The sequence below is a fragment of the Phyllobates terribilis genome, unplaced genomic scaffold (genome assembly GCF_046119375.1).
Source record: "Phyllobates terribilis strain yellow unplaced genomic scaffold, ASM4611937v1 Scaffold_3__8_contigs__length_932513732, whole genome shotgun sequence".
NCBI lineage: Eukaryota > Metazoa > Chordata > Amphibia > Anura > Dendrobatidae > Phyllobates > Phyllobates terribilis.
This window is the reverse complement of record NW_027362763.1, coordinates 183,474,645-183,488,891: the sequence shown is the minus strand read 5'-3', so window position 1 is coordinate 183,488,891 and position 14,247 is coordinate 183,474,645. Positions and strand designations below refer to the sequence as shown.

At 43.1% G+C, this 14,247-nt stretch overlaps 1 protein-coding gene across 3 annotated transcripts in view; it reads left to right on the top strand.

Annotated features, from left to right (window-relative positions):
* Window positions 1-14,247, top strand: part of EPHB1 (EPH receptor B1) — a 435,557-nt gene that overhangs the window by 142,767 nt on the left and 278,543 nt on the right. For all 3 annotated transcript variants that reach the window (XM_073674309.1, XM_073674308.1, XM_073674307.1), the window contains exon 2: window positions 8,324-8,388. In XM_073674309.1, coding sequence (XP_073530410.1) covers window positions 8,324-8,388 — 65 coding nt within the window. The remainder of the gene's footprint in view (window positions 1-8,323; window positions 8,389-14,247) is intronic.

Here is a 14,247-nt window from a genome sequence, read left to right as displayed (position 1 = left end):
TCCTTGTGGAGAGAGACAAGAAGAAGAAGCAATAACCCTTAGATCCCAGTCTTAAACCTCTCACCTAGCCAAATCAGATCTCATACTTTACACTGATGAGGGGTAATACCCTGAAACACGTGTCTGCAAATTGAGATTCTGGTTCAGTGACAGTAACAGGGACGCAAACCCCTACCTGTAACACCCAATTGTCAATTTATTCATACATTCTAGGAGGAGTAATATAGAAGATTATGATGCTGCAAATCTTTAGCTTAAAAAAAATATATGTCGAAAAAGGTGACGTTTTTATAAGAAATGTGATGGCATAAAGTTTTATTATAGCTGCCAGGGATTGTAGATTTGTTTGCTCTGGTTTGATGAGCTAGCACTCTAATGCGATGGTGTAGTAGAAGGCAGCCTAGATAATGGTAGCGAAGGGTGGAGGGAGCCGACATCTACAGACCGAGAAGAAATGGGAAAGATAAACAGGCAGCAGTGTAAAACCTCTCATTTGTCATGCAGGAGCAGAGCTGTGTGGCAGGTAAATGTTGCTTACACTAATCCCTGGTGTATTATAGTTCTGCTCAGCCGCACAGATAAAGGAAACTGCAGTGTTAGATAGAGAAAATGGGAAGAGGCATGAAAGCCCCCCAATCCAGCAGTGCCGAGAAATAGGGGAGCCCGGAGGGAGTGGGAATAAAGACAAGGGAGGAGACTTGTATTTTCTGCAGCCGTCAACCATTCAGAACAATAGCACTATAAGAATACATACACGTATAAGGCTCCCGGCACTGATACCGGAGGTGGTCATAATGCTCGTACCACCCGTGTGTGACCAAGAGTATAAAAATGTAATATTAATATAATTGACCCATCTAATGATCACATTGGTGTTAATGAGCTTTTAACTAAGGACATTGCGCTCCTTTTGTCTTTAATTGTCTCCTGCTGATGTACAAAGTCCACTCCTCACTTACTCTGTGTATTACGGTTTCTGTGCTGGGTCTTAATGAGGAGCTGTCTCTACGTTTATCCTCTATTATTCTCTGTATTAATTCTAATCTGTAATTCAATGATTTTTATAGCATGCTCGTTACATTCGCGGTTTGGAGGCTATACGGGAACTGTATATCTGGACTGCCCCTTCTCGTGTCTTCTATTAAGGCATGATGAGCTAATTGGTCCCACGACTGATGGTCCATTCTATCAGATAGAGCCCCGAGCAATGCTGCACCCAACTAGAAGACCAGTGAAAACAGCGATCAGTGACCCACGTAATGTATTAAGGGTCTTTAATCTTACGCAGTTTATGAAGGGTCAGCAAAATTGGAAAGGATAGTACTTTGTATTTGGAGTATTAGATGCCAGTCAAAATTTTTTTTCATCTTCTTAGAAATGGCAACCATCACATAGTCTTACATCGATCATTTGGGCTTGACTTGGGGGACATTTAAGGTTAAGGTTCACATAAAATTATTGTACTGATCTGAAATATACAACCCATAACACCCTATATTATATAATGTACGTTTAGGGGTTTCTTTGTGATTCTATAGAAGCAAATACATGGTCCATCAAATGTGGCAATGCAGGCCATGTTCTTCCTTGGAGCAGAATACTGAGGTTTGTGGAGGTCATATACATATCAATACATATTGTAATTGAAGGCGTATTCCCATCTCAAACCCAAAGAAATGAGCCGGGGCATAAGTTGGTATACGTGCAGTGTGTAGGAGCACGTTCACACTGTGGCCATTTCACAGACAAAACCCTAGAAAATAAACTAAATGAGCATATACTTTGTAGTAAGTAAATAAATAGTAATAGTACATGTAAATAACTGAGGGTACCTAGTTAACATTATTTTGATCAAAAAAGAGTAAAAGCCATCCCACCGCGACAAGGTGACCCAATCGGGACGGTCCTCTCCTGTCTCTTGTATTAAAACCTTACCTTGTGAAAGCCGACCTCAATGTCAACAAGGGCCGAGCAGGACAGGGGCCCGACTGTTCAGACACCTGCCCGTGGGAAGCTATATAGATCATCTACACACAGTAGATCCCATCTCGCTTGACAGGTTTTTGACAATCCCGTAGAAGTGAATAGAGTTGTGCATGTGTGGCACCATTTCATTTTCGGTGGTGTGAAACAGAGGACCGCATTCTTGAGTTAGGTGCAGGTCCCAGAGGATAAGGCCTGCATCTGTCAGACAATGTATTCCATGAATATACTACAAAGTCCAGAATAAGAATACCCCTCTAAAACCCAGATCATGTATGCATAAGGTTTAAAATATAAACCTTTTCCCCACAATTTTAGGTATCCTACAATACATTTAATTTTCAAAGCTTTGGCCACATTGGGTGGAGATGTTGTCACACACCTTTGTTGTCACCCACAGTACCAGTTTGTCTTTGGATTTCCAGATTTGGCACATCTTTCCTTCCTCAGCTAAGCATGAACTTTGGGAGCTAGCTAAATAGCTTTTTTGGACTGGGTCCAATATCAAGACTTGTTCACACACAGTGCTGGAAACTGAGAAAATCCCTTTAAGTGTAGTCAAATTAAAACGGGTGACATGGACATATGGAACTTTCATTGTAATTATGTCATAATTTATGGTCTAAGTTCTCCACCTGTTGCGTGTGTATCCCAGAGGGTGTTCTCACTGTGCTTACGCTGCACTTCTACATGGCAGCCCATTATTTTATACCAGCCCTGGGAATATTTTGATGTACTTAGACTTAGGAATGTAAAAAACCATTGATCTATGATGCCCATACTAAGATAGAAGATGATGTATGCTATATCATGTATTGTCAAGCTCCTTTGAAGCTAATGGGACCTTATTGAGCTCCCCCACCTTCATTATGACTTGACGGCTCATATAATAAGTCATCATACAAATCTGCTGTGTTTAAATACTGTTAATAACCTTTTATATCATGGATGAGACAAAGGAAGGCAGAGTAACAAGAACGTTCTGTAAGTAAAAACTGAACATTTAGATAAACGAGGGAATTAAAATCCCGCTGTGAATGTCAAAGTTTTGTTCTCTGACATATCTGCCTCGAACGTTTTAACAGAGATCTAAGAGTTTTCAACAGAAAAATATTTTTTCCTTAATAATAGCGTGGGTTCTTCAGGTTTATTATTTCCTGATATGCTAGAAAATGACATCTGTGGTGATCAGAGCTGGGTCCCTCACCTTTGAACCTTTGTGAAAGAGTCTACAGATCTCGTCAGCTCTTCGTGAGATGGCTATACATTTCCAATACCTGTTGGCGAAACTCTTGTGTGGCCAAAAGTTATTCCAGTCAACCCCAAACACATACATTCTCCTTTCTAATGATGTGTTCTAAATGTTGAGAGATGAGTACCACTGGCATTGTCCTCTGGTGGTGGCTCATCTTCATTGCGAATACAGGGTCAGCCATGTTGAAATTCAACAAACCCAACCTACTTTTTCCCACCTTAGGTCAAACGAAAGTGGGCCAAAAAAATAAATACATATTCAATGTTGGTTTGGTCTACTAATGTGTATATTTGCATTTACTCTTTTTCATAAATTTCCAATGCTTGAATAGAGATTCACTAGAGTTCATTAGAAACAAAACAAGTTGAACTTGAAGGTGCGTGTCCAAATGACAGTACAATCTGCCTCACAAGAACTACTTCGTCTGGCAAAATGAAGTCAGGAGAAAACTACACCAACTCGAAAAAAAGTGTGAAGTTTTTGCTCTCATTTCATTTCTGCTGCTCTCATGAGAATTCTATAAGGTGGATTTAAAAAAATAAATACTCAGGGGAGCAGAAGGAATAAAACGAAAGCAAAAAATGGCCACTTTTGACCTAGTGACAGAAGGGGTTGTCCAGGCTTTTCGTTCAAGTCTGCAGTCACTGTGTGTTACTGCAGACTTATGAATCCTGACTGCGCACTGTCAGGACTCTCTGGTGCAGGGGGCAGCCGGCCTGTGACCACAAGTACGTGATTTGCATACATGCAGTCCCTTTCCAACTAGACGTGTGTGTCCTCACTCAATACAAGTGAGTTGAGTGAGGCCGGACATGTCTACTTGGAATGTGGCTGGAAGTATGCAAATCGCGTACTTGCGGTCACATGACCCCCCGCTCTCGGTTCTGTAGAATCCTGACAGCACACACTGTGCGCACTGTGAGGATTAATAAGTCTACAGTCACATAGAGTGACTGCAGACTTGAACCCCAAACCTGGACCACCCTTTTAAAATGGTATTCAGGTTGGAAGACGTTATCACCTATTCACTGGATAGGTGATAATTTTAAAATTGGTGGGGGTCCAACCACTGCGACCCTTACTAAAAGAGTGAAAGCAGTGACTGTCACTCCTTTCATTTTCTGTGGGTTTGCTGAGTGCTATACTCGACTTTCTCTAACAGTCCCATAGAGAATTAATGCAGCGGGGGTCGAGCTCGCACACTGCCACTCTATTCTAACCGGAATAAAAGTGCCCCCTTCTGGCGATTGGTGGAGGTGAGTGGATAGGTGATAACTTCTTCCAACTAGAACACTACTTTAAGAATAAGCTTCAGAGGTTAAAAGAAAAAAAGCATAAGCTTAGCAGCATAGTCATAGTAGTGTACGGTACATTACAATAACAGCAATTAAAACATAACAAAAGCAATAATATTCCAGGATAATAAAAAATAGAGTATAAAGAGATCAAATTGAGAAAATAATATGTTTTTGTAGGAATGGATGTGAGGGCAGAGATTAACTGAACTTGTATCTCATAAGGTCTATAGTGGATCATCCTGGCACATCTGTAGTGATGGAAGAAGAGAAGAGTGGAGTAAGTGATGTGCAGAGTGGTAATGAAATAGGAGTCAGTGAACCATAATTCTCTGATCCTCAACATCCATAATCGAAATCCATAACTCAGCCTGTTCCTTACATTAGGAGAGCATCCATAGTGACTCCGCCGGCGCACTCCGGTGACCCCCTGTAACTAAGCCTGCCTGGCATCTGTGATTGAATAATAAAACATTATGGAGCGCATTTACAGCTGACCCTGCCCTCTCCTAAGACTTAGCATTCTCGGTTTGTTTTTTCGCCATCTGACAGTTTCTTTAAAACATTTTCGCTTTCAATCTTTCATTCATTTAATCAGTTGATTTCTGCGTTGCCAGGTCATTGTGAAATCTTCAATTAATGTAATGTCTAGATTTACAAGACTCTTTGGTAGCCAGGTTCTGGTAGTCATAAACCATTAATGAACTTCACTATTAACAGAGATAATAAATCACAGGCGTACTGTCGTGCCAATGAATGGCAGTCTGAGTATTCATGATGTGTTACTATGCAGAAGCTTGTGTGGCAACCAGAAGGAAAGAAGACGTAGAAAGATGATTTTACTATTAAATCACTATAGTTTGTGGTCGCACTGAGATCTCCATTGCTTTGGCCTGGAAGCAGCTTGTTGATGATACCCCCTTACAGCTTTTAATACAATGCTCTGGGGTACGGTACATTCTCGGAGAGTGTCTGGTAAAAAGACTAAAGACCCCCATACACATTTGACTAACATCGGCTAAACCCACCAATATCAGGCAACAGTCTAATATATTTGGGAGCCCCTAACGCATGATGACAGGGAAGATAAGGATTCAGCATGTTCGATTTCTGATCTTTTTATTCTCTAAGAGTAAAGCCGCTGCCATGGATGTCAGGAAGCGTTTTTTTCTTATGCAGCGGCCGTAAGGGCCTAGGGTACTCGGTAGCTGGGCTGGCAGTCTTCCAGGGAGGTCACGGTGGCAGTGACCCAGCTCCGTGGCCCTGGCCGAGCAGATGAAGGGAGAATTAACAGGGGATTTGTAGTCTTTATGTGACGCCACCTGTGGTGCCTGGTCAGGGATGACCAGCGCTGCTGTGTGGACCCTGGGGGATAGATGGTATAGCAGCTGGGATGAAACACTTCCCACGGGTGAAGTGGGCACCCACAGATTGAGAAAGCTTATATGAAGGATGGCGGCGGGGGAAACAGGGTGCAGAGAGCAGGGCGGCAGCAGTGATGATAGTCACGGTGGTAGCACAGCTGCGGGGAGGCGCAGAAGAAGAAGACAGACATGAGGAATGCAGTCCGGTTACCTTTACTGCAGAGAAAGCTGTGGAGTCCGGTCAGCTGGAAGCAATCAGAGTCCACCCCGTCAGGTGGGTTTGGAAGCCTGCCTGCTGCACTTCTCCGTTGCGGGCCCCTCTGCCTGTGAGCTATCATTCGGTCCCTTTTCTTCACTCCTGCCCTAAGCTCCGTACTAGCAGGCGGTGCAAGCCTATAACGGGTACTGCCGTCTTGGGTGCAGCTCCGGGCTCTAGCTATACCGCTGTGCTGCCAGACGTATGCTTGTGACCAGGAAACTTGCAGTCTCCTGCCCCCAGATTCAGTTGCCGGGACGTGCAATGCCCGTACAACCCAGGACTCTGGCGTCCTCTGCTCCGCTGCCTGGGGTGAGCTCTTCACGTGCTCTGCTCCCCAGAACTTTCTCCTTCTCCCTCTGCTGCTTTCTCCCCCTTTCCTCTCACACTCACTGACTAACTCCTCCACTCAGCCGGAAAAGGCAGCTCCCCAAAATAGGGTGTAGAGCTTCCCCTTCAGGTCAGGGATCAGAACCTGTGTGTGCATGTGGGGTTTACCTGACGTGGGGAGCTCCTCCTGCTTCCAAGCATAATATCACCTCCTGTGAAAGAGGCAACACTACTGTGGTAACCGGCCCATGGGGCGCCACACTTAGAGAACACAGACAGGAGTGCTCAGCTGAGCGAGCGCTCATGTGATTGGGAGGGTCAGACAAGATGGCTGCCAGCCAAACGATCGGTGAAATCAGCATTCAGCTGATATCCATCTAGGAGGCATTAAGCTCTGAAAATTCTGGGAACTGCGAATCCAGGAGACTTATATAAAAGAAGATGTTTTAGAATTTAGAGTTGTACAAGGTGTAGGGATGTGCCAAAATTATGTGATATTTTTTTCCCAAGGTTGCACAGCACCGAAAAACAAAACCATAAAGACAAAATCCCTAGCCTTGTCCAGGTTCTAACTAAACAAAATGGACCCTGGCTACTCATACACGGTTGAGCAAGACCCAATCTGATCAAGCTATCATCCGTAGCAACCACTGATACTTGCAGTTTGGTTACACGGCCTGTGCAGTTTCTTCTCAGAGAGAGATTCTGGCTGGTCTCTCTCTTCAGCTCCAACACAAATCCATTCTGTTCAGCTCCCACCAGCTGACTGACTAAGGTGATTACATAGCCTGGTTATATGCAGAGCCAGACAGGTGAAAATAATCAGAACCTATAGAGCTTGGATTTAACCCTAGCATACCTGGTTTTGCTACAAAGTTTACAAGAAAATTTGCTACTTTCTTATAAAACAGTGCCACACCTGTCCATAGGGTATGTGAGGTATTGCATCTCAGCTTCATTCACTTCAGTGGAGCTGAGCTGCCATACCAGACACTTGACAGATGTGGCACTGTTTTTTTTTTAGAATGTAGCCACAATTTTAATTCTGTGCCACCACTTTAATCCACAGGATAAATAAATAATCACTGGGGGTTGCACCCATTGACCAGGAGAATTGGGGTTCAAATGCTTTCCACCGGACCCTGCTCTCATGATAGATCCCAGTAGTTGGACCCCTAGCGATTATATTTATTAGCTGTGCATTAATGCTAAATGTTTATGGTTGAACTCCATAAATCAGTATGGCCTGTACACCACACCGCCATGTGTTATACAATCTCCGGGCAGGTCCGATGGTTTACAGATTGGCAATTAGGAGGCAACACTATGTTGAAAAGTAAATTGCTGAACTCTTTGTTCCACTTCTCAGGCTGACATTTTGGGTGACACATATACATGAGTCATAAGAAGGCGTAATTGTGTGTGCACAGGAAAACTGAGAGCGCAGCATGACACATTATCCTTCCTAACACCGTCGTTAAGTGTCGGCTATAAGTGAAAGTTGCTCCTTATTTACTAGTCACTTATTTACCGCTATGTGTTATGACTACCTTGCTTGGCCATCAGCAGATGTGGCCGGTGTTCATGAAGTGGAACCCGGAAAATAAGAATTCAAAATTTCCCAAAGAACAATGGAGCAATTTTTTTTAAGTTGACAGTAAAAATGTAATTTTATCGCACTGTGAAATAAAATGTAGATTGTTTAATGACACGGAAATCGCATTCATTGTGGATTATATGGTGTGGAACTAAATCGATAAAGCATAGCGGCATATTCAATAGGACAAGCCGCCTGTGTGTCGTATCGGCCAATAAAACTCTTAATGTTTCTCTATTGCAGAGACCCTTATGGATACTCGGACGGCAACAGCAGAGCTAGGCTGGACAGCAACTCCTTCTTCAGGGGTGAGTATAAGTTATAAGCGGGTGTCGGTGGGCAAAGTCATCGGACGAAGAAATTAATACGGTATGAGTGAATCGTGAATTTGCCCAATGTAGCAGGGAAAATTTTGTGAAATTCTCAAGTTACTATAGCACTTTAGGTAAACTGCTTACTGCATTATTGAAATGCAAAATCATTGTATGCAAGCTATGTATCCCTACCCATGTGTAGGTTAAAGGGAGTCCAACACCCCAAAATGCATTTTAAATGAGCTATAGAGTGTTGTAGGGGACTTAGCTCCTATAACCAATGATACCAGAACTGATCCTGATACTGGTACAGTGGCTAAGAAAATAACTTAACTTTCATATGCAAATGAGGAGGCTTTGGTGCACCTTGGCGTTTGGTGCACCGTTCCGCCTCCACATCTGCATATTGGGGCCCTCCGCCGCTTCTGATTATCAGTGTTCACTTCCCTGAACAAGCATTGTCTGTGAGCTGCCAGTGTCAGTGTGGCTGTGTTCATTCTCCTCCCTGTCTCCTTTCTTCTGACGCTGCTCGCTCCACTAATACACCTGTAAGTAGAGCGAGCAGCATCAGAAGAAAAGAGATAGGGTGGAGAATGTGCGCAGCCACCACACATGCCCACTTAAAATGCATTTTAGTGGTTACAGACTCCCTTTAAGTTTTTAAGTCGGACAAAATCAAAAACTTGAACAAAGTCACCAGCCAACAATTATACAGTATAATGGCCCACATAGTCCTACATACAGAATAATGGGCCCCACATAGTCTTACACACAGAATAACGGCCCCACATAGTCCTCCATACAGAATAATGGGTCCTACATACTCCTCCATACATAATAATGGCCCCACATAGTCCTCCTCCATACAGAATAATGGCCCCACATAGTCCCCCATACAGTATAATGGGCCCCACATAGTCCTCCATACAAAATAGTGAGCCCCACATAGTCCTCCATACAGTATAATGGCCCCACATAGTCCTCCACACAGAATAGTGGGCATCATACAGTCCTCCACACAGAATAATGGCCCCATATAGGGGTGGTGGTTCTGGTGTCGCGGGCCAAATAAACCACCCTGCGGGCAGATTAGAGCGTAGATAAATAGTCATATGCCTTGCATCTGATCTTATGCATATAGTGGAGATGTGTGTACAGAACATGTACAAGGGCAGGCAGAGTCCCTGTGTTTTCTTTTACACTTTTTGTGTGATACCATAGATGCATCCATGTGCACAGTACTGTAATGTTTGCAGCAATGTTACTAATAGTACATCATCAATGATTTTCGCTTTCTCTCACATTCCTATAGTATTCTATGGAACAAACCTTTTATACCTCTGTATGGAATCTGAGGCATGTGGAGGTACAAACAGACCACGTAGACTTTTGTTGGCGCCATAGTTTGACTCTCGATAACTTTGAGGTTTTATAAGGCTGTTATTGATAATCCCTAAGGGCCCGGACAGCTGGTTAATAAAATACTAAACACAGAAAATGCACCAAGAAGATCTCAAATTACAAATTAAATTGAGAAATATTAAGAAATTGTCATTATGTGTCTCAAAAGTCCAGCCATGGTCCCCTCATCACTGTCCTTTATGTATCTATAAGACAACTTTCTGCAGCAGAAGCCTCAGACCTGGTAGGACAGAAGTTCACTAAGACCTGCCCCCTGGGCTAAGGAAGCAGAGCCCAAGTCGGCCACCAGCTGAAGATGGAACTCATCTTTGCTCTCTGGAGAATTTTTACAAGCCTGAATCTTTTAGGATCATACAGAAAATGCTGCACATTAGTGAGGGCAACTATATTTCCTGTTTAATTTAAACATTCATTTCTAGGCTGAATGTTACTTTAAACCCCGGGCTTTGACCAGGATTCTCCAATCATAACCTGATTAACCGTGAATGTGTATAACTTAATGTATTCAGCTTGGTAATAGATGTTGATTGACTTAATTGGATAATGCTAAATCTTTTAGTTTGTGGAAAACAAATTAAATCAGATCAGATTGATAAATTCAGCCATTGGCGCTGCCTTAAAGAACATTCTAGGGAACGGTAAAAATAACGATTCCATCCTCATATGTCGCTTCCTTCTTATATAGGAACCACTCGCTAGCTGGCATGGCTGCGGAGAAAGGTCCTTTTCACTGCAGCTTTTCTTGCCTGTTCCTTGGCTGCTCATATACAGTTGTCTCCAACCTGTGGCTATTTCTAGCTGCAGGGCACAATGAGGGTCGTAGATTGATAAAATCTGGTAATCCATATGTTAGAAACTGTTCTATGATGATAACATTAATGTCACAAAGCAGCTTGTCCGCTGCAAGATTAATGAGGTTCAGGGTGCCTCATTCATCAGTTCTACAAGTGTTGCCTGGTAGAGATGAGCAAATAAATTCACAGTACACTAGTCCAGCAGCCAGGTCAGAAGTCCATGTCTGTTGGATGGGAACCTGCAAACTGTCTTCTACTTCCCTGCATCCCATGTTCCTCTTTTGATTAGCCGGCCTGGTGCGACGTCGTATGTGCGTTACATCGAAACAATGATGTTGCACCAGACCAACTAATTAAAGGAAGAATCGGTGGTGCTGGCAGATAGGAGACAGGTTGCAGGCTTCCCATCCAGTGGCCATTGACTACTGACCTGGCTGCTGGACCTAGGGTTCTACGTATCTATCTCTCATCTCTATTACTTGATAAAGTGAATATATTTTATCTATTTATTATGCTTACTTATTTAGCGCCACCATATTCCACAGCACTTTACTGACATCATCATCTCTGTTCCTATTGGGGTTCACAATTTAAATTCTATATCAGTATGTCATTGGATTGTGGAAGGAAACCGAAGGAAACCCACGCAAAAATGGGGAGAACATACCAACTCCTTGTAGATGTTGTCCTTGGTGGAACCCAGGATACTAATGCTGCAGAGCAACAGTGCTAACCACTGAGCCACCATGCTGCCTATATATTGAAAGTTAAAACAAACTACAAAGCCTGTACATGGCTATATCCTGATCCCTATATGTATATAAGTGCTACATTTAATATTCTGCACAGGGTGAAGATGTGAATATGTATTCACTCTATGTATGTATTTATAAATATATACTGTATATATATTTTTGCTTCTAGCTGGTCCGTCACCGGCTTAGTATCATTGAAGTTTTATTAACACAAGTGTTTTTCCCTTTTCACACCTTAGACGTGCGGCACATCAGAAGTGATAAAAGCTATGGCAGATAATGTTATCTAATTAGTTTGTGCCTGTAACATTATAGATATAGAAGCAGTGGTAAGAAGAACCACACCTAGTGGTCATGCCCCTTTTTCTTATCAGTTGCAAAGTCCTTTGTGTTTGGGAACCATGGGTACCGAAGAAAAATAAAGCTACACCGGTGTCACATTAAAAGCTGGGACTTGCCACACTTATGTCACAAATCATGATAAATCAAGTTTTGGTGGACACATTAGTGTTATTTGGTCAGAAACTGGCATGAATCATATGCCTGAGAGCCTTGGTGTTCTTAACTTAGAAACTCTTGCCCTAAATTCCGAGTTAAGCATTGTGCCCTCATCAGGGGCACACATAGGTAATGGGATGCCATCCCTGGCTCAGAACTCATCCTATCTGTTAACGTTGTATATATTTTGATGGAGATAAGAGCAGGAGTGCACAAAGATCTGCCTTTACCTCCTGTAATCCAGCCCAGTGTCTGCTGCTAGAGACGGATTACACTTCACCGAGGACAACATCTACAAGGAGTTTGTATGTTCTCCCGGTGTTTTCATGGGTTTCCTCCTGTTATCTCCTACACTCCAGAGACATACTATCAGACAGTGGGCAGCAAGTTAAAGAGAAGACACCAGTGGCAGCAAATTGGAGGAATTCAGGCAGATAACATAATTTTTTGTAATCAAAGTAATTTGCCGTGTTGATAGAACGTCATTTGCGATGACGCTTATAAGATGTTGCAAGGGAGATACAAGATCATCTCCCTTGTTACAAATTTGTAGGTTTTACTCTAAAACATGCGGCATCTCAAAGAAAAACCATTTGGCTGGGGACTAGGTGACTAGTCCAAAAGGCTGGTACCCGCTGGCTTCTATTGGCCATCCCAGCTAGGCTGACAAGTCTCTCCTTATACATATATAGCAAGAAATATGTCAATCTAGCTAAGCAGGCAGGGAGAAGCCTATGGGGAGGAGTCAGCGTGAGGAAGCAGGCAGGGAGAAGTAGGCAGGGAGAAGCCAGCGGGAACAAGAGGGTGGGGAGAAGCTAGCGGGGAGAAACCAGCGGGAACAAGTGAGCAGGGAGAAGCCGGTGGGGAGAAGCCAGCGGGAACAAGTGGGTGGGGAGAAGTCAGCGGAAAAGAAGCAAAGAAGGAGAAGCCGGTGGTTAGAAGCCGGCAGGGAAAAGCCAGCGGGAACAAGTGGGTGGGGAGAAGCCAGTGGAAAGAAGCGAGTGCGGAGAAGTCGGCGGGGAGAAGTCAGCAGGAACAAGTGGGTGGGGAGAAGCAGGCGGAAAGAAGCGAGCAGGGAGAAGCCGACAGGGAGAAGCCAGTGGGAATAAGTGGGTGGGGAGAAGTCAGTGGAAAGAAGCAAGTGGGGAGAAGCCAATGAGGGGAAACCACTGGGGACCAGCTTCAGTTATGTATTTTTCGGAAACATTGCATCATAAGACATGCGTGTTTGTAACGAGGGCCAGTCTCTGATTCATGCTGCCCGTCTTTTGGGCAGCATGAAACATATGCCAGATTCTCTTTACAGGAACCTTTTATTCAAACTGAATGTCTTTGGGCATCTGCACAAAGTCACAGCAGAACTAGAGGGCTGTGTTAGTTTCACCTGATGTCATAAGACAATAGTTCCATCCCGTTACTAATTAGAATCAGTTTTCTTCCCATAGAAATGACCTCCTTTATTAGGTGCATTATAGCCTAGTTCCAGCCTCTGTATTTGTCAGGTTCCCTTTAAGATGTCCAATAACATTGGCAGTAGTGGCTAAGGGATTTGATGGTATGATAAGCTGAAAAGCTTTGGTGCATTGAATGCGTAAACTAGATGTATAGGGACCTCCATTAAATTGTCATGATATTCCAGTAAGAAATGTTTGCAATATTACACTTTTAGTTTGCTGTCACATTGCTTTATGTGCGCTCTCTGCTGCCAGCTCTCAGGTGGTGTAAAATCCTGACTGTTTAGCATTGCAAAAGAGATTATGTGGACTCCCACTTAACTACAGACATATAAGCTGTGCACAGTCTTCACCTTATCGCCACATTTTAATATTTTATCCTGAAAAAATGAAATTATTTTTGCATATGGCCTCATAGTATTCTGCATTAATGTGGCTATCTTTCATTCACCGTGGAAGGCTTTGATCGCCCCATGCCCTCCATCCACCTTGAGCAAATGATTTACATGCAACGAGGCGGCATAGACATAAATGCAGAAAAAAGGGGAGAAAATAGTTGAATTTTTATTCTGTTAATGTTCTCGGTATTATTGGCAAGCACGGAGGGAGAGAAGGTATTATAGGTTTGAGGTTCGCTTTAAGGTTTTAAAGGGCATTTACCCAATCAACAAAAAAATAACCAGCAGATACTAGACATTAGGTTACCAGGTTACCTTCACTTGTCAAAATAAATTCTACTGTTTCTTATGAGTTTTTCTGAGAAAGATAGGTTCCACAATTATTGGTAAATCTGCTTAGTCTTGCAGTGATACTTAAGTTGGTCATACATAATAGATTAGTGTCAGTTGAACCCACAAAATTCATTGGGGCTGGAAAACCAACTAAGGTGTATGGGGGTCTCCCAATTTCCCCCGAACTCAGTGTTTCCCA